Here is a 21,503-nt window from a genome sequence, read left to right on the forward strand (position 1 = left end):
CTTGAATAGGCACTTCTCCAAATAAGATATATAAATGAACAATAAGTATATCAAAAGGTGATGGGCAAAAAAAAAAAAAAAAAAGGTGATGGGCAGAAGACCTAAATAGACATTTCTCCAAAGAAGATATACAGAGTGCCAACAAACACATGAAACAATGCTCAACATCATTAATCATTAGAGAAATGCAAATCAAAACTACAATAGATATCATCTCACACCGGTCAGAATGGCCTCATCAAAAAATCTAGAAACAATAAATGTTGGAGAGGGTGTGGAGAAAAGGGAAAACTCTTGCACTGCTGGTGGGAATGTGAATTGGTACAGCCACTATGGAGAACAGTATGGAGGTTCCTTAAAAAACTACAAATAGAACTACCATATGACCCAGCAATCCCACTACTGGGCATATACCCTGAGGAAACCATAATTCAAAAAGAGTCATGTAGTCATGTACCAAAATGTTCATTGCAGCTCTATTTACAATAGCCAGGAGATGGAAACAACCTAAGTGTCCATCATCGGATGAATGGATAAAGAATATGTGGCACATATATACAATGGAATATTACTCAGCCATAAAAAGAAACGAAATTGAGTTATTTGTAGTGAGGTGGATGGACCTAGAGTCTGTCATACAAAGTGAAGTAAGTCAGAAAGAGAAAGCAGATACCATATGCTAACACATATATATGGAATCTAAGAAAAAAAATGTCATGAAGAACATAGGGGTAAGACAGGAATAAAGACACAGACCTACTAGAGAATGGACTTGAGGATATGGGGAGGAGGAAGGGTAAGCTGTAACAAAGTGAGAGAGTGGCATGGACATATATACACTACCAAACGTAAAATAGATAGCTAGTGGGAAGCAGCCGCATAGCACAGGGAGATCAGCTCGGTGCTTTGTGACCACCTAGAGGGGTGGGATAGGGAGGATGGGAGGGAGGGAGACACAATAGGGAAGAGATATGGGAACATATGTATATGTATAACTGATTCACTTTGTTATAAAGCAGAAACTAACACACCATTGTAAAACAATTATACTCCAATAAAGATGTAAAAAAAAAAAAGATCAACACCAGTAAACATTAGGGAAATGCAAATTAGAAACAACAATAAGACACCACTCTATATCCCATAGGACAGCTATATTAAGAAACAAAACCCACAGAACATAAGTGTTGGAAGTGTTGGAGAAGATGTTGAGAAACCCTTCTGTATTGCTGCTAGGAATGCAAAAATGGTTCAGCCACTGTGGAAAACAGCATGGTTGTCCCTCAAAACAATTAAACATAGAATTGATATATGACCCAGCAATTCTACTCCTAGGTATATGCCCAAAAGAATTGAAAGTAGGGACTCAGACAGATACCTGTACACCAATGTTCACAATAGCTAAAAGGTGGAGACAACCCAAATATCTATTGACAGATGAATGGATAAACAAAATATGGTACATATTGAATATATGCAGTGGAATATTATTTAGCCATAAAAAGAAATGAAATTCTGATACATGCTACAACATGGATGAACCTTGGAAACATTGTACTAAGTGAAGGAAGTAAGTAACAAAGGACCACATACTGTATGATTCCATCTATATGAAACATCCAGAATATGAAAATTCATAGATATAGAAAGTAGATTAGTGTTTGGCAAGGGCTAGGGAAAAGGGGAAATGGGGCATGACTGCTTATTGGATATGGTGTCTCCTTTTTGGGTGATGAGAATGTTCTGGAACTAGGTATTGGTGATGGTTGTACAAAATTTTATTGTACTAAATGCCACTGAGCTGTACACTTTAAACAGGTTAAAGGGGTGAATTTTATGCTATGTGACTTTTCACACAATAAAAATACAGCTAAAACATGGATGAATCTTGAAGACATTCTGCTAAGTAAAAATGACACTTATATAAAATAGGCAGAATAGGTAAGCAACAGGAAAAGAAAACAGATTAGTGGTTGCCAGGGGCCATGTGGAGGCGGAATGGGAGTGAGGGCTTAACAGTACAGGATTTCTGAATAATTTGTGAAACTAGATAATGATGATGATTATACAACCTTGTGGATGTACTTAATGCAACTGGATTGTACACTTTAAAATGGGTAAAATGGTAAATTTTATGCTGTCTGTATTTTACCATAATTAAAAAAAATCCACAGTGGAGCCCTTTAAAAGTAATACTGACTTTATCGTGAATATAATATACTTACTGTAGAAATGTAGAAAATACAGAAGAGTATAAACCATAGAGAAAGAAACCTCACATAATCCAGATCATAAATGCAATCACTACTGCTGATTTTTGCTTTTCTATGCACATACCTTTTAATTATATAATATGTTCCGGACAAAATCATTTTTGAAAATATATTCTTTTACTTGACATCATTTCATAAGAATTTTTCCTATGTTATTAAAATATACCTAAACATTTTTTGAAAGTCAAATGGCAAAATATAAACAAATAGAGAAATCAATGAAGCAAGAAGTGGCAGGAGCAGAAAATTTTGGAGGAAGAGGGGTCAAGAGAGTGTGTTTTTAAAATAGGAGAAATAAGGACCCTGCACTGGGAGGCCAAGGAAAGGATTTGCTGATTGTTGGAGGTTCTTTTGGTCATTGTGGGTTTTCACAAATCCATTATGATGCTGAGAAGATTAAACCGTGTGGCTGACAAGGTCTTGGTGCTCTGGCTGGTTGTCAGGCCTGAGCCTCTGAGGTGGGAGAGCCGAGTTCAGGACATTGGACCACCAGAGATCCCCCAGCCCCACATAATATCAATTGGCGAGAGCTCTCCCAGACATCTCCATCTCAATGCTAACACCCAGCTCCACTCAATGGCCAGCAAGCTACAGTGCTGGACACCCCATGCCAAAGAACTAGCAAGACAGGAACACAACCCCACCCATTAGAAGAAAGGCGGCCTAAATTCATAATAAGTTCACAGATACCCCAAAACACACCACCAGACAGGGTCCTGCCTACCAGAAAGACAAGATCCAGCCTCATCCACCAGAACACAGGCACCACTCCCTCCACCAGGAAGCCTACACAACCCACTGAAACAACCCTAGCCACTGGAGGCAGACACAAAAAACAATGGGAACGATGAACCTGCAGCCTGTGCAAAGAAGACACCAAACACAGTAGGTTTAGGAAAATGAGAAGACAGAGAAACATACAGCAGATGAAGGAGCAAGGTAAAAACCCACCAGACCAAACAAATGAAGATGAAATAGGCAGTCACCCTGAAAAAGAATTCAAAGTAATGATTGTAAACATGATCCAAAATCTTGGAAATAGAATGGAGAAAATACAACAAAGGATTAACAAGAAACTAAAAGAAATAAAGAACAAACAAATAATGAAGAACAACAAAATAAATGAAATTAAACATTCTCTAGAAGGAACCAATAGCAGAATAACTGAGGCAGAAGAAAGGATAAGACCTGGAAGATAAAATAATGGAAGTAAATACTGCAGAGCAGAATAAAGAAAAACATGAAAAAAACTGAGGACAGACTCAGAGAATTCTGGGACAACATTAAACGCAGCAACATTCGAAATATAGGGGTCCTAGAAGAGGAAAAGAAAAAGAAAGGGACTGAGAAAATATGTGAAGACATTATAGTTGAAAATTTCCCCAATATGGGAAAGGAAAAAATCTGTCAAGCCCAGAAAGCACAGAGAGTCCCATACAGGATAAATTCAAGGAGAAACATGCCAAGACACATATTAATCAAACTATCAAAAATTAAATACAAATCAAAATATTAAAAGAAGTAAGGGAAAAGCAACAAATAACATACAAGGGAATCCCCATAAGGTTAACAGCTGAACTTTCATCAGAAACTCTGCAAGCCAGAAGGGTGTAGCAGGACATATTTAAAGTGATAAAGGGGAAAAACCTACAACCAAGATTACTCCACCCCCAAGAATCTCATTCAGATTCAATAGAGAAATTAAAACCTTGACAGACAAGCAACAGCAAAGAGAATTCAGCACCACCAAACCAGCTTTACAACAAACGCTAAAGGAACTTATCTAGGCAGGAAACACAAGAGAAGGAAAAGACCTACAATAAGAAACCCCAAAATATTAAGAAAATGGTAATAAGAACATACATATGGAAAATTACCTTAAATGTAAATGGATTAAATGCTCCAACCAAAAGACATAGACTGGCTGAATGGATACAAAAACAAGACCAGTATATATGCTGTCTACAAGAGACCCACTCCAGACCTAGGGACACATGCAGACTAAAAGTGAGGGGATGGAAAAAGATATTCCATGCAAACGGAAATCAAAAGAAAGCTGGAGGAGGAATACTAATATCCGACAAAAGAGACTTTAAAAATATAGACTATACAAGAGACAAAGAAGGACAATACATAATGATCAAGGGATCAATCCAAGAAGAAGATATAACAATTGTAAATATTCATGCACCCAACAAAGGAGCAGCTCAATACATAAGACAAATGCTAACAGCAATAAAAGGGGAAATCGACAGTAACACAATCATAGTAGGGGACTTTAATATCCCACTTTCATCAATGGACAGATCATCCTAAATGAAAATAAATAAGGAAACACAAGCTTTAAATGATACAATACACATTATGGACTTCATTGATATTTAAAGCACATTCCATCCAAAAACAACAGAATATACTTTCCTCTCAAGTGCTCATGGAACATTCTCCAGGATAGTTCATATCTTGGATCACAAATCAAGCCTTGGTAAATTTAAGAAAATTGAATCCGTATCAAGTATCTTTTCCAACCACAGTGCTATGAGACTAGATATCAATTACAGGAAAAATTCTGTAAAAAAATACAAACAAATGGAGGCTAAACAATACACTACTAAATAACCAAGAAATCACTGAAGACATCAAAGAGAAAATCAAAAAATACCTAGAAACATATGACAATGAAAACATGATGACCCAAAATCTAAGGGATGCAGCAAAAGCAGTTCTAAGAGGGAAGTATATAGCAATACAACCCTACCTCAAGAAACGAGAATCATCACAAATGAACAACCTATCCTTACACCTAAAGCAAGTAGAGAAAGAAGAACAGAAAACCCCAAAGTTAGCAGAAGGAAAGAAATCGTAAATATCAGATCAGAAAAAAATGAAAAGGATATGAAGAAAATGATAGAAAAGATCAATAAAACTAAAAGCTGGTTCTTCGAGAAGATAAACAAAATTGATAAATCATTAGCCAGACTCATTGAGAAAAAAAGGGAGAAGACTTAAGCTAATAGAATTAGAAATGAAAAAGAAATAACAAATGATACTGCAGAAATTCAAAGGATCATGAGAGATTACTACAAGCAACTATATGCCAATATAATGCACAATCTGGAAGAAATGGACACATTCGTAGAAATGCACAATCTTCAGAGACTGAACCAGGAAGAAATGGAAAATATGAACAGACCAATCACAAGCACTGAAATTGAAACTGTGATTTAAAATCTTCCAACAAACAAAAGCCCAGGAACAGATGGCTTCACAGGCGAATTCTATCAAATATTTAGAGAAGAGCTAACACCTATCCTTCTCAAAATCTTCCAAAATACAGCAGAGGAAGGAACACTCCCAAACTCATTCTACGAGGCCACCATCACCCTGATACCAAAACCAGACAAAGATGTCACAAAGAAAGAAAATTAAAGGCTAATATCACTGATGAACATAGATGCAAAAATCCTCAACAAAATACTAGCAAACAGAATCCAACAGCACATTAAAAGGATCATACACCATGATCAAGTGGGGTTTAACCCAGGAATGCAAGGATTCTTCAATATACGCAAATCGATCAATGTGATACACCATATTAACAAATTGAAGGATAAAATCCATATGATCATTTCAATAGATGCAGAAAAAGTTTTTGACAAAATTCAACACCCATTTATGATAAAAATTCTCCAGAAAGTAGGCATAGAGGGTACGTACCTCAACATAATAAAAGCCATATATGACAAACCCACAGCCAACATTGTTCTCAATGGTGGAAAACTGAAACCATTTCCATTAACATCAGGAACAAGACAAGGTTGCCCACTCTCACCACTATTATTCAACATAGTTTTGGAAGTTTTAGCCACAGTAATCAGAGAAGAAAAAGAAATAACAGGAATCCAAATCGGAAAAGGAGAAGTAAAACTGTCACTGTTTGCAGATGACATGATACTATACATAGAGAAGCCTAAAGATGCTACCAGAAAACTAGTAGAGCTAATCAATGAATTTGTTAAATTAGCAGGATACAAAATTAATGCAAAGAAATCTCTTGCATTCCTATATGCTAATGATGAAAAATCTGAAAGAGAAATTAAGGAGACACTCCCATTTACCATTGCAACAAAAAGAGTAAAATACCTAGGAATAAACCTACCTAAGGAGGCAAAAGACCTGTATGCAGAAAACTTTAAGACACTGATGAAAGAAATTAAAGGTGATACAAACAGATGGAGAGATATACCATGTTCTTGGATTGGAAGAATCAACATTGTGAAAATGACTCTACTACCCAAAGCAATCTACAGATTCAAAGCAATCCCTATCAAACTACCACTAGCATTTTTCACAGAACTAGAACAAAAAATTTCACAATTTGTATGGAAACACAAAAGACCCCGAATAGCCAAAGCAATCTTGAGAAAGAAAAACAGAGCTGGAGGAATCAGTTTCCCTGACTTCAGACTATACTACAAAGCTACAGTAATCATGACAGTATAGTACTGGCACAAAAACAGAAATATAGATCAGTGGAACAGGGTAGAAAACCCAGAGATAAACCTATGCACATATGGTCACCTTATCTTTGATAAAGGAGGAAAGAATGCACAGTGGAGAAAATACAGCCTCTTCAACAAGTGGTGCTGGGAAAACTGGACAGCTACATGTAAAAGAATGAAATTAGAACATTCCCTAACACCATACAGAAAAATAAACTCAAAACGGATTAAAGACCTAAATGTAAGGCCAGACACTATCAAAGTCTTAGTGGAAAACACAGGCAGAACACTCTATGACAGAAATCACAGCAAGATCCTTTTTGACCCACCTCCTAGAGAAATGGAGATTAAACCAAAAATAAATAATTGGGTTCTAATGATACTTAAAAGCTTTTACACAGTAAAGGAAACCATAATCAAGATGAAAAGACAACCCTCAGAATGGGAGAAAATATTTGCAAACAAAGCAACTGACAAAGGATTAATCGCCAATATTTACAAGCAGCTCATGCAGGTCAATATCAAAAACACAAACAACCCAATCCAAAAATGGGCAGAAGACCTATATAGACATTTCTCCAAAGAAGCTATACAAATTGCTAACAAACACATGAACGGATGCTCAACATCACTAATCATTAGAGAAATGCAAATCAAAACTACAATGAGCTATGACCTCACACTGGTCAGAATGGCCATCATCAAAAACTCTACAAACAATAAATGCTGGAGAGGGTGTGGCGAAAAGGGAACCCTCTTGCCCTTCTGATGGGAATATAAATTGATACAGCCACAATGGAGAATAGTATGGAGGTTCCTTAAAAAACTAAAAATAGACCTACCATGTGACCCAGGAATCCCACTACTGGGCATATAACCTGAGAAATCCATAATTGAAAACGTGTCATGCAGTACAAGGTTAACTGCAGCATTATTTACAATAGGCAGGACATGGAAGCAACCTAAGTGTCCATCAACAGATGAATGGATAAAGAAGATGTGACACATATGTACAATGGAATATTACTCATCCATAAAAAGAAATGACATTGAGTTAGTTGTAGTGAGGTGGATGGATCTAGAGTCTGTCATACCAAGTGATGTAAGTCAGAAAGAGAAAAACAAATACCGTATGCTAACACATATATATGGAATCTAAAAAAAAAAAAAGGTTCTGAAGAACCCAGCAGCAGGACAGGAATAAAGACACAGACGTTGAGAATGGACTTAAGGACACAGGGAGGGGGAAGCATAATCTGGGATGAAGTGAGAGAGTAGCATGGACATATATATACTACCAAATGTAAAATAGGTAGCTAGTTGGTAGCAGCCGCATTGCACAGGGCAATCAGTGCAGTGCTTTGTGACCACCTAGAAGGGAGGGATTGGGAGGGTGGAATGGAGATGCAAGAGGGAGGGGATATGGGTATATATGTATAGGTATAGCTGATTTACTTTGTTATACAGCAGAAACTAACACACCATTGTAAAGCAATTTTACTCCAATAAAGATGTTAAAAATGATAAAAAAATAAATACTAAATAAATAAAATAAAATAGGAGAAATAATAGCGTGTTTTATGCTGCTGGAAAGATAACTGATTACAGTGAAATAAACATAATGAAATCATTTTTGGTGAAGACATGTTTATTTGTGTATGCATGTGTATGTGTGTGTCTGTGTAGACACAGACTGCCACTGATATGTCTGGAAGGATATATACCAAAATGTTAGCAGTATTTATCAGTGTTAGGATATGCAATACCTTTCCTAAAAGTTTTTCTTATAATTACCAATTTTTCTACTGTGAGCATATATAACTTAGGTAATAAAAAATAAGTTAAAGGATAGGGAAAATAGACATTCGCAGAAACTTCAATTAAAAAAATTGCAATAGGTGCAAAAAGAACCCAAAACAAACAAACAAAAAACAACAACAAAGGGCTTCTCTGGTGGCGCAGTGGTTGAGAGTTCGCCTGCTAATGCAGGGGACACGGGTTCGTGCCCCGGTCCGGGAAGATCCCACATGCCGCGGAGCGGCTGGGCCCGTGAGCCATGGCCGCTGAGCCTGTGTGTCCGGAGCCTGTGCTCTGCAACGGGAGAGGCCACAACAGTGAGAGGCCCTTGTACCGCAAAAAAAAAAATTGCAATAGGACTTCCCTGGTGGCACAGTGGTTAAGAATCTGCCTGCCAATATAGGGGACATGGGTTTGAGCCCTGGTCTGGGAAGATCCCACATGCCATGGAGCAACTAAGCCCGTGTGCCACAACTACTGAGCCTGTGTGCCACAACTACGGAAGCCCACATGCCTAGAGACTGTGCTACATAACAAGAGAAGCCACCGCAATGAGAAGCCCGCACACTGCAATGAAAAGTAGCCTCTGCTTGCCGCAACTAGAGAAAGCCTGCACACAGCAATGAAGACCCAATGCAGCCATAAATAAATAAATAAATAAATAAATTTTAAAAAATGCAATAGAAAAGAAGTTAAATGATTTTCAGAACAAAGAACATTTCTAAAGCAGCATATGAACTCAGTTAAGAGTATAATCATGAGAACTATCTCACCATTCTTTGTTTCCTCCAATGGAAGGACCAAAATCTGGGACTACCCTAAAACAAAAAAGGTGCCTAAAAAATAGAAAGCTTATCTTCCATAATCATTATTTTCAATGGCTACCCTTTCTGCTCTTTGGATATTTTCTAAGTATCAAGAGTGCTGTTTCACATCACACTTCTATATGTATCCAGATACAGTCTCCTCGATGGAAAGCACAATTATCTTTAATAGTAGTAATAGTGCCCGTACAGCATTTATTATGGACTTACCCAGTAAAATAGATTGTGAATCTTACAGGAGAAATGTGTAGTTAAGGGCCTCTTGGAAGTTTGTCCTTCAAATTTGGAGGATAAACCATCTACCCTCGTTAATGCCATTTCAGAATTGGAAACATTTCTAAGACAACCAGTGGGCCTTTCTCACTGTCTTACTAACATGGTGGCCTGGTTTAGAATCTAAGTGTGTAAGTCTGAGGATTTGGAGCATTTCTAAGAATATGTGGTGTGTTTAAAATATCCTCTGATTATAAGGCATATTTTATTTAAGTTAAAATTTATTTTTGAATAGTTATTATAAATATGAGGTTAGAAATTCGAAAAGCACACACAAAAGTTCATACAAGTAAGCCTCCAAGTCTCTTTCACATATTTGTCTAACAATAGATTACCCTCCAAAAGAGGCAAGCCACTAACAATGTATAAGGATGCCAGTTTTCCCACCTTTTCTCCAATCCAATTTGTTTCCAAACTTCTTGTTCTTTGCCAATATGATTGATGAGAAACAATATATCATTGTAATTATAATTTTCACTTCTGTTATTATCAGTGAGATGAAAGATTTTCTCATATATTTAAGAAATGTTGATTTGTCTTTTTTATGAACAATCTGTTCATATATGTGCTTATTTTTCTACTGGATTGTTGGTCACTGGTCTTTTCTTTATGATTTCATAGGGGTTTGCTATATATTAAGGAGCTTAGTAAGGCATAGTTTCAAGCATGAAAAAAAGACAGAAAAGGAAAAAAAAACTATCAAATCTAAATTATGCATATCCTCCCAAATGTTCATTGCAAAATGTGATTTAGATTCTCCAGGTTTCTTTTCAAAATGTATTTTTAAAAAATCTTTGCTTCCTTCCTCCATTGAAAATTATACACAGAGCATCTCCCATATGGCAGACTCTAGGCTAAGCCTTGGGGTTACAGACATCAAAGACAAAGACAAACCTAGAGATAGGCCTTGATCTGTAAACAGCAGAAGGTGCCATGGAATTTTCATGACTCAATGGCCCCTCACTTTTTTCAACTTGGAATGGAAAATCAAAAAATATATATATATATTCAGGGAGAATGAGCATATGCATTCATTAGGCAGGATGTAGTGGTGAGAGAAGTCAGGAGAGCAGCTAGGATCTCCCTTGAGAAATGCATGGGTAGTGTCCCTTTTTCCTTAGAGAGGACAGTGAAGAGGAGCCAGGTGAGGCCCTACCTGGTACCTGACACCTGGCTGTGGGGTGAGACAGGGAGGGTTGTCTGAGGCGCTGCGGGTTCTGACAGGGAAAGGCCCTCTTTCCTGGGCAACTGTGGGGATGGCGAAATGGCAAAGTGTGCTACCACTGTGACTGAGAAAATGGCAGTGTGGCAGAAAGAATGACAACACTGGCACAGACAGGTGGTTTGTTTCCTCAGGTCAGAGGTCTATCTAGGGCTGTCATCCCTTAGAAGAGGGGCAGTGGCTCGGCCTCCACGGGCGCCGCCTCCCACCTTCCTCCCCTCTGTGGTCCCAGGAACAGTGAAAGCAGAACTGGGGAGGGCTGCCCAGAACCTTCGGGGTGGTCTGGCCTCAAATCGCCTCTCCTCTTCCAGCCTCCTTTTCTGATATTTCCTCTACCTCATCTGACTTTTTGTGCAGGCAATATGGTGGGTCAGGCGTAAAAAGGGCCCCACAACGAGATAGTTTGGCATTTAATCCCTTCTCACTTTAGTGCTGCTTTCTTAACTCTCTTCCACTTCACCTTCCATTTTAGGTGACAAATAAGGAAACCCTGCGGTGGGGGTGTGGGGTGGGAGGTGGCTCAAGAGTACAAAGATATTTGAGATTCATCCTCTTCCATGAGTACAGAGTTGTTTTCCACATACCCATGCTCAGGCTCCTGCGTGTTTAGGTGCAGAAAATATCGTGGGCGTCAGGAGGGGAGGCAGGGCATAAGAATGCCTTATGTATACACCGGGGTAGTTTGGTATTAATATGCTTCTCTCCGTCCATCTGTGCTTTCCCTATATTCTCATCCCACCTTACCTTCGACTATTTCTGTGCAAGAAATACAGTAGGCAATAAGGGCGAGAAACTTAGAGGAGAAGAACAAGAAAAGACTAAGGTGTTTTATATTGATCAGCAAGTCGGACCAGAGCAGCTTTCCAGGCGCCCCGCCCCGCCCCTGCCCTTTAGTTCTAAAGGCTGATTGCTGAGAAGGGCGGCTTGAAGGGGCTTCTCTCATAAAGGTGACGCATAGTTTTTGGAATAGATCAGAATTTACCTTCCTCTTTCAGTCTTGAGCCTCCTTCCTGACCTTCTTACCTCGGCCCCCTCCCCCAACCCACACACTACGGCAGGCCGCAGGCTTTGGAGAAGGGAATTTGTAACAACTATATTTTGGTATCCGTCCGCCTTATCGGGCCGAAGCGGATTCACTGATGTCACCTCCCGAAACCCGTATACATTTCAGTTCAGGGGAAAAGATTGTAGGTTTGGGGTGGAGGAGCTCCCTAACAGAGGGGAACTAATACCGAGACCCTTTGGTTTAGTCGGCTTCTCTCCGTCCAGCGCTGCTTTCTAAAAATCCAGACCCCGCCCCTGCCCACTCCAGTACCGAAACAGCCAGGGTAGGCGGGACGGAGCTCGCTGACAGAGAAAGCGGCACTATGCAAGGCCTGGTATCACTCCGCTTCCGTGAGGCCGGATCGCCTTCAACACCGCTAGAGCTGCTCGGTTTTGGTTCTGGGGACGTGGAGAGACAAAGTCTGCGGAGGAAAAGGTAGCTGTTAAGAGTCACTAGGAGCGGGTCCCTGAGGCGTCCTGGGGGCGGTAAGGAGAAGGAAATTCCAGAAAGTTACAGTCGTTTGCCAGTTACGGCCCTTTATCTGATAAAGCAGGTATCTCGTCATGAATCTGCCGTGCCGGGCCAAACCCCAAACATAGTCGCCGCCATTGTCTCGTGTCCTTGTATCCGTCTGACTGTCCGTCCCTCTTTCTTAGGGTTCGGCACCCCTCGAGGCAAGGAAATGAGAAAACTGCCTCTCATCCAAGCAGAGCAGGTCAGTGAGAAGGCTGGCATTGCTTGGGAGTGTGGATATGGGTGTAAGAGATGAACGTGGGAGATGTGACTTGGTCATGGGGCGCGGGTGGTGAGAGGGAGAGAGGGACAGGGTTCATTTGAGCGGCACGCAATGATAAATTAAAAATGATCTGCCTCTTGCTAGCTTTACTTCCCGACACTGCCCTCCCCCCACCCACCATGTTTGGGGAGGGAAAGGAGTGTAGTAGCGGCTTCTAGCGGAGAAATGGTGGATTACATTAATGGGAGGAGGGGCTGCTGCTGTCTGTGAGAGCAGTGGTCTGGGGAGCCCTGGGAGGGAAAGAGTGTAAAAGGAGGTTGTAAGTGTTTGATAATCAAGGCCCTGGATTAGAAAAGGGTCTCCTGTCCTGGTTACTAGGCTAACTATTAATAACCAAGTCTCTCCCACTGTCTTTTCATTGGGTCGTTGAGTATGTATCATGCGTTTATATGTGTAGGTCTGTTTCTGCATTTGCGGTACTCTATGTTTCTGTAAAGACCGGTAGGGGGCAGTGAACCTCAAAGGGTATAAGAAAAAGAAAATTGGCTTAATTTCTGTAGAGAGGTCAGTGCTTGGATGTGGTAGATGGCTAAGACTAGAGCAGGTAGGAATCTAGGGGAAATTCCAGATCTCCTTTCTGCCAGCTTTCCAAACAGCCCTCCCTTATTCCCATTGTGTTGAAGAAAATGATAGGCTTTGGGGAGAAAAAGGAAACACAAGAACTTAGATGAAATTTGGAAATCATACTTTTCTTTGATTTCGAAGCCAATTTCCATGGTTTGAGCATTCCATCCCTACTAACACCACCACTATCTTGCAGCGATTTTCGAGTTGTCTCTGCAGGGGAATTGTCAGACTTTGAGAATGGAGCAGAGGAGCTTGGAGATTTGGGGGAGGGGAGGAAGAAAGAGAAATTTTTGGCAATCAGGTACTTGTATCCAGAAAGGATCAGTGTCCTACGTACTGATCTCTACCAAGGGCTCGGTCTCCATTGTCTCTGTTTATTTATTTAACTCTGCATTTGTGAATCTTTGCGTGTAGGTCTGTCCTTAGGTCTGTGGAACTCTCAGTTGTTGTGAAGCCTTGTAAATGGTAACCCAACTTGAAGCTAGGAAATAATGAAGAAGAGAAATGTGTCCTATATCTGTTTAGATTGGTGTGAGGGTAGAGTGATTGAGATAGAGAATTCTATCTTTTCTGTTTTGCCAGTTTACTAACCCGTTTGGTCCCCTGCTGATTTAGTTGGGAGCCTTCCTAAGCTTTGGGGGTATAGAAGGGTAATACCTGCTTTTATTACTTCCCACTTGGTTTTCCTATTCTTATGCTTCACCCCAGTCCATTTTTGAAACAGGGAAGTGCCAGGGCAGTCACTGAAGTGGAAAATAGTGGGAAACAGAGAGGAGGAGCAGTCCTGAAGCAGGCAATGGGGGAAGGGACCAGAAGGAGGGAAACACTAGACAAACTACATATATAGGGACCAGGGACCAAAGTCAGTCTACCAAGAGATCAGTTTCCAATCCTCCTGTTTGTTTATTTGTCTATAGATCTGCCTTTAGGTCTGCTGTAGGGCTTGTCATCATTGGAAGCAAGGAAAGGAGGAGAAAATTACTCCAGATCAGAGAAGGTTAGTGTATGTGGAGACTTCCTCAGTAGACCTGTAGGATGAAGTAGTGGAGATCTGCTTGGGTGTGGTAGGGGTAGAGAGCCAGTCTAGGGAATCTTCAGTCTCTCACTCCCATTCAGCTTTTCCACTCTCCATACTCTGTTTTGTGTCTGGAAAAAAGATCAGTTGCAACTACAGTAGTTGCAACTACAGTAGGGAGCATGAAATGAAGGGAGAAGGAGTTTGCTAATTATCTACCTTTTACACTTAGCACTGAATTTTCATACTTTCCTGTCTCTCTGTGCTAATCAACATGAGCAAAAAGTTGGAAAAGACTCAAAGCCCCATTTCCTTCCTCCACCCCTAGGTCCAACTTCAGTGGCAGATCTGGTGGCCTTGGAGTGGCTGAAGACCACCACCCTCCACAGGGCTGCGCTCAGGCACACAGCCATCCTTCCTTTCCCTGAGTGAGCTTCCTCTGCACGTTGTTTATATCACTGGCAGAGCCTATAGTTGGAAAGGGGGCTGAGTGACAACTGGACTTTGTATGAAAACACCAACTTGGGAGAGACCTTCAGTCAAGGCTGAGACGGGGGTGGGGATACATAACTTGGCCTTGCCTTTAACTTGGATCATGACTGGCTTCGAGGCTAAGGCAAGGGCAGAGGAGGGGCTGGGGCTGGCCTGAAAGCTGGAATCTGTGGCCCTGCCAACACTAGAGCCAAGGCTAAGATCCATGCCAAGGCAGTGGCTGAGACAGAATCGGAAACAGGACCAGTGACCCAGGCCAAGCCTGGGGATGGAGCAATGGCCAGGATACAGGCAGTGACCTACACTGAGGCCGTGCCTTGACAAGGGAAGTGAGCAAGATGGAAGCTAAAACTAAGACTAGAGTTGTGGCTGAGACTAAGGCAGACCCCCCTACAGAACCTGGTATAGTGTCCCAAACCAAGTCAAAGGCCATGCCTATGTCCAGGGTCAGTGCTGTGACCAAGTATGAAGTCAAGGCTGGTGCTGGAAGTGAAGTCAATATCAGGTCCTTTGCTAAGGCTGATGGTAAAGACAATATTGGGTCCAGGTCCCAGAGAAGGAGAGAGGCCAGCATCAAGTTGAGGGTGGGGGACAGAGCTGGTATTGTAATTGAGTCCAGTGATGAGGCTGAAGAAAATGTCTGCTCTTGGTTTTGGACTGGAGAAGAGCCTAGTGTAGGATCCTGGTTCTGGCCTGAAGAAGAGACCCCTTTTCAAGTGTATAAGCCTCCACGTAAGATCCAGGAAAAGCCCAAGCCCAAGCCCAAACCCGAACTTACTATAAAGCAAAAAGCGGCAGCATGGTCAAGGGCCAGGTTTTGTGTCCTAGTCCCAGTAGAGGGAGGGGAGCGATCCTTGCCTCCAGAAGGGAACTGGACTCTGGTTGAGACCTTGATTGAAACTCCTCTGGGGATTCGGCCTCTGACCAAGATCCCACCCTATAATGGGCCTTACTTCCAGACCTTAGCTGAGCTCAAAAAACAGGTTAAGTATAGGGAAAAGTATGGGCCCAATCCAAAAGCCTGCCGCTGCAAATCACATGTTTTTAGTTTAGAGCCTAAAGAGTTTGATAAACTCGTTGCCCTACTTAAGTTAACTAGGGATCCTTTCATTCATGAAATAGCTACAATGATAATGGGTATCAGTCCTGCTTATCCATTTACCCAAGATATAATTCATGATGTAGGTATTACTGTTATGATTGAAAACTTGGTCAATAATCCCAATGTTAAAGAACACCCTAGAACTTTAAATATGGTGGATGACAACTCTGAGTCTTCTGGAGAACCAAAAACAGGAGAGTCATATGTAAACCAAGTTTGTAAGGACATAATCTCTTTTCCTTTGAACTCCCCTGAGCAACTGGCTGGACTAAAATTATTAGTGCAGCTGAGTGTAAAATTTGAGGACCACCATATGATTGTCAATTACATTCCAGATATCCTCACCTTGTTAAACAAGGGAAGTGGCAAAACCAAGTTTTATGTTTTAAAAGTGTTTTCGCGCTTGTCTAAAAATCAAGCCAATACAAGAGAACTGATCAGTGCCAAAGTACTGTCATCACTGGTTGCGCCGTTTAACAAAAATGAGTCAAAGGCCAATATTCTTAATACCATTGAAATATTTGAGAATATAAATTTCCAATTCAAAAAGAAGGTGAAGCTATTTACCAAGGAAGAGTTCACTAAATCTGAACTTATTTCCATATTCCAGGAAGCAAAACAGTTTGGTCAGAAACTACAAGACTTAGCAGAGCACAGTGATCCTGAGGTGAGAGATAAAGTTATACGATTAATACTCAAACTCTGAATAGCCGTATGTTCTCACAAAGCCTTGAATAACTTTTTGGTGTTGTAATATGAAATGAATGCATATTATAAGTTCAATATTTATGCCATCTGTGCTGATTGAAGGAGGCAGTTTTATGGATACCAAATGATCTTGAGAGCTTGAATGTTTGTTGATTTTTACTGTGCTATATAAATTAAGATATTTTTAGTATTTCTGCAATATGACCTAATAATGAACTTATTCATCCTGAGTAAACTATACTTCTGTGCTTTATATTGACATAAGTGTATTCATTTAATACTTCATTTACATGTAAATAAAGTTGCATGCTAAAACTGGTGAAAACATTGTCCTAGTTCTTCAGTTGAAGTCTAGTCAGAGGGATAAAGCACAAGTAACAGAATAATAAAGAGCACTGTCTGCGTCTGTAGTGGGGTACAAACAAAACAAGTTTACATTGAAAGATCATTTAGTTTCAGCATGTTCAAAGAGTAGAATCACTCTGTACACAAGAAGACAGGACTGTGCTACTGGCTGACATCTGGGCAGACCTGGGGAAAGGGGTGAAGACATAGACTTAGGAGTAAAGGAACACAGATGCTTTCATTCCAGTTTGAGTCCCAAAACTTGTGCTCAGCCTTTCACATAAGATGTCTTATCAGGATATCTTGAAGCTTTTTAACCTCCAGGAAAATTCCTGGTTTTCATTCCCATTTAGCAAAGCCATGGAAGTGTGGTTCTAAAAGGACCTAGTCCCACTGTACCCTCAACATCCAGGTGCCCCATCTTGGGGTACCAAGTTTACTGCTTCATCTGAGGCTCCCCCACTCCCCGTATTCCTGGGTCTCAGAGGAGGGCCTTTCTAGGGTCTAACTAAAAAAATTGCTTCATAGAAAATCTCATTTGCCCCATCTTTATGACTGTTTGCTCTCATATTTGCTTTTGTTTGCTGACCAATGCTTTGGACTTGGTGATTTGCACCTACGCTTGATGACAGTGCCCTGTTTGTGCTGATCCCTTTTGATTAGAGCTCAGCTCTATGAGGCAGCCACAGCAGACCAAAGTCCTTTAGGAGTGTGTGGTTAGGAAGAAATTACTTCCCCTAATCCCACTATCCTATTTATTTGTACAGTTTACAGAGCTGAAGCCATGTTGTCTATACTACCTCAGCTCCTCCTGTTTATACCTAACAACAGCTAAGTTCTGGTTAAGAGTTTGTGGCATAGAATGCCAGAGTTTAGATTGGGATCTGGGGTCACCTCTGCCTCTCCTACCCTCTGTCTCCTTTGCTGTTATCATTCCTCTTTCCTTAACTGCCCAGAATTGGGAAATTGGGTATTGAGAAATACAGTGTACAATTACTGGTCTTTCTATTGAGCTTCCTCTCTCTCCTAACTTTTTATGTGTTTGGGGGAAGGCCTAAACCTACAAATCTCAACAAGATGTCATGTACCCCTAGTTTTAGCAGCTATCTTTAGTTTAATTTCTGTTGAGGTCAAATCTGAATCTATCTTCTGTATATCTAGGAGTTAAAATGAAAAACAACCAGCCACGTTTGTGCATTAAGGGTGAAAAAATGTAGGTAGGCTTTTTGCAACATACAGTTGCAACTTAGATGATTTTTGGCGTTCTTTATAACTTGGTTTTTAATCCACAAAACTCCCATAGTCTGGAATTCTAGCTGTGGGTACTGCTTTCAGAATTGGGGATCTTCACAGTACAATTGGACCAGACCCTTTGGAAATATTCTGTGTCTCAAATGCCCTGTGGAGCACACACTTAATCAGTTGATGGCTGTGAAATTTTCCATTAAAGAGAAGGGTGAGTTTGGGGTATGTAGGTATTGTATCAAAGCAAGAAGCTGATGGTCTGTCCTTGAGTAGGAATTATGGAAGACATAGTCAGTTCCCAAATTGTTCCTGGGGTGTACTCAAAGTCAAAACCCCATTGCTCATCTCTTGTTTCATGTCCTTTTCTGGAAAAATAATTCAGGCAAGCCCATGTAGTATCAGGGCTGATCCAGATGTTACTTGTCTCAATATGTTGCTGGCTGGGGGTAAAAATCAGTGTAGATTTCTCATCTTTCCTGTCATCAAGTAAAGCAGGGAATCTTCCTGCAACACAACTGGACTATTAGCACCTACCGACCCTTTGCTGGGCCCTCAATTTTATTTATTTATCTATCTATCTATCTATCTATCTATCTATTTATTTATTTATTTACCCACCCTCAATTTTAAATGAGGAACTTTCAGGGGAATCCATCTATAAAATATCACCAAATTCCCTAGCAAGTCTTTCAAGGCTCTATATCCTTCAGCATATTTTCATTGTCCCCATTATATCCCACCTGCATTCAAGCCACATGGGACTTCAGGCTCTCTGAAGCACCTTAGGTGAGAAATCCTCATCCAGAACTAATGATTCATCCCTCAGCGAGCCAGTGACCAAGTACAAAAAAGCTTTTAGAGGAGGGGCACACTATCATTCTTAAGTTTTCATAACAGATAATTTCTTCTGAGTCAAAACTAGTCTGGTATGAAAAACAAAAACTTCTGTGGCTGTCACCCCTTGGTGTATAAATCTCAAGAGGATAAGAAACAAGAGGAAATGGCTCAAAGGTTGTGCCTTTTCCATTTGAGCCTCCTGTTAAAGTAATGTCATTTTTCTGGTATACCAAGAACAATGGTAGGAACTTTTATAATTTACATAAATCCATTAATGTCATTATATATATAGTAAAGTTTTGAAATACAATATTAAAATTACCAAAGATAGCCTAGATGAACAACTCTATTAAGTGAAAAGCTTTACAATTAATTCCCTCTCCCTTTTTCTTCATTCTGCAAGAAACCCATGGCTCCACTCTACAGAAAAATATATTTTCTTTTTGGGACTGTTGTGGCCACCCCTCAGAGACAGAATACACTATCACCCCAGATTTGGTTCAGATGCCGATACTGATGATGTCACACACATACACACACCAAGACAGAATGAAAAGTTATTACTCATTAATGAGTGTGTGTATCTTCTTTGTCCATTCATCTATTGATGGACATCTAGGTTGTTTCCACATCTTGGCTATTCTAAATAATGCCGCAATGAGTATAGGGGTGCATATATCTTTTCAAATTAGTGTTTTTGTTTTCTTCAGGTAAATACTCAGAAGTGGAGTTGCTGGATGGTATGCTAGTCCTATTTTTAATTTTTTGAGGAACTTCCATACTGTTTTTTCCATAGTGGCTGCACCAATTTACATTCCCACCAACAGTGCATGAAGGTTCCCTTTTCTCCACATCCTCGCCAACATGTTACTTCTTGTCTTTTTGATAATAGCCTTTCTAACAGGTATGGGGTGATATTGTGGTTTAGACCTGCATTTCCCTGATGATTAGTGATGTTGAGCATCTTTTCATGTGTCTATTGGCCATCTGTCTGTCTTCTTTAGAGAAATGTCTATTCAGGTTCTCTGCCCATCTTTTAATTGGATTGTTCATTTTTCTTTTTTTATATTGAGTTGTGTGATTTCTTTATAATTTGGATATTAACCTCTTATTGGACATATCATTTGCAATTATTTTCTGCCATTCAGTAGGTTGTCTTTTTGTTTTGTTGATGGTTTGCTAAGTGAAATAAATCAGACAGAGAAAGACAAGTACCATATGAGCTCACTTATATGTGGAATCTAAAAAACAAAACAAACAAAACAAAATGGAAACAGTGGGAGTTCCTTGGTGGCCTAGTGGTTAGGATTCTGGGATTTCAGTGATGTGGCCCAGGTTTAATTCCTGGTCAGGGAACTGAAATCCCGTAAACTGCATGGCCAAAAAAGAAAAAAGAAAAAGAAAACAAAAAGAAACCCTGGAAAAACATGAACAGACTTACAGATACAGGGAGCAAATATGTGGTTGCCAGAGGGGAGGGGAGTGGGGATTATGGGACAGTGGATGAAGAGGATTAAGAGATAACAAACTTTCAGTCATAAAATAAGTCATGGAGATGTAATATACAGCATAAAGAATAGAGTCAATAATACTGTAATAATTTTGTATGGTGACAGATGGTTACTGGACTTGTAGTGATCATTTCATAATGTACTTAATTGTTGGATCACTGTGTTGTACACCTGACACTAACATAATATTGTCTCAACTATACTTTAATAAAAATAAATGAATAAATAAAATACACTGGAATAAAAACAAGTAATAACAAACCAAAAATGCAATAATACTGGCATTTAAAAAATTATTTGACTTTATGTTTTAGAGCAGTTTTAGGTTTATAGAAAAATTAAGCAGATAGTACAGAGAGCTCCCCTATACTACTACTTCTTTTTTTTTTTAAGGGGACTCAGTATATAGTGTAGACATTGCCCTCCATTCTTTTTTTTTTAATTTAATTTATTTATTTATTTTTGGCTGTGTTGGGTCTTCGTTTCTGTGCAAGGGCTTTCTCTAGTTGCGGCAAGCGGGGGCCACTCTTCATCACGGTGCACGGGCCTCTCGCTATCACGGCCTTTCTTGTTGCGGAACATAGGCTCCAGATGCTCAGGCTCAGTAGTTGTGGCTCACGGTCCTAGTTGCTCTGCGGCATGTGGGATCCTCCCAGACCAAGGCTCGAACCCATGTCCCCTGCATTGGCAGGCAGATTCTCAACCACTGCGCCACCAGGGAAGCCCTATGCTACTACTTCTTCTCCACCACCTCCTTTCCCTACACACAGTTTCCCATATTATTAGCCTCTTGCATTAGTGTGATATATTTGTTACAGTTGATGAATGAATATTGATACATTATTACTAGCTAAAGTCCTTAGTGTATATTAGGGTTCACCCTTTGTATTGTACATTTCTATGGTTTTTAAAAACTTATGGTAAAATAACATATAAGGTTTGCCATTTT

The 21,503-nt window shown here is 40.1% G+C and overlaps 1 protein-coding gene across 1 annotated transcript; it reads left to right on the plus strand.

Moving 5' to 3' along the window:
- The first annotated feature begins 14,929 nt into the window (after nucleotides 1–14,929).
- ARMCX5 (armadillo repeat containing X-linked 5) lies at nucleotides 14,930–17,029 on the plus strand. The gene is given in 2 exon segments (XM_082865023.1): nucleotides 14,930–15,116; nucleotides 15,119–17,029. Coding segments are annotated over 2 exon segments (1,530 nt in total). The 5' UTR covers nucleotides 14,930–15,082; the 3' UTR covers nucleotides 16,615–17,029.
- The last annotated feature ends 4,474 nt before the right edge of the window (nucleotides 17,030–21,503 follow it).

This window comes from Leucopleurus acutus (assembly GCF_964270905.1).
Source record: "Leucopleurus acutus genome assembly, chromosome: X".
NCBI lineage: Eukaryota > Metazoa > Chordata > Mammalia > Artiodactyla > Delphinidae > Leucopleurus > Leucopleurus acutus.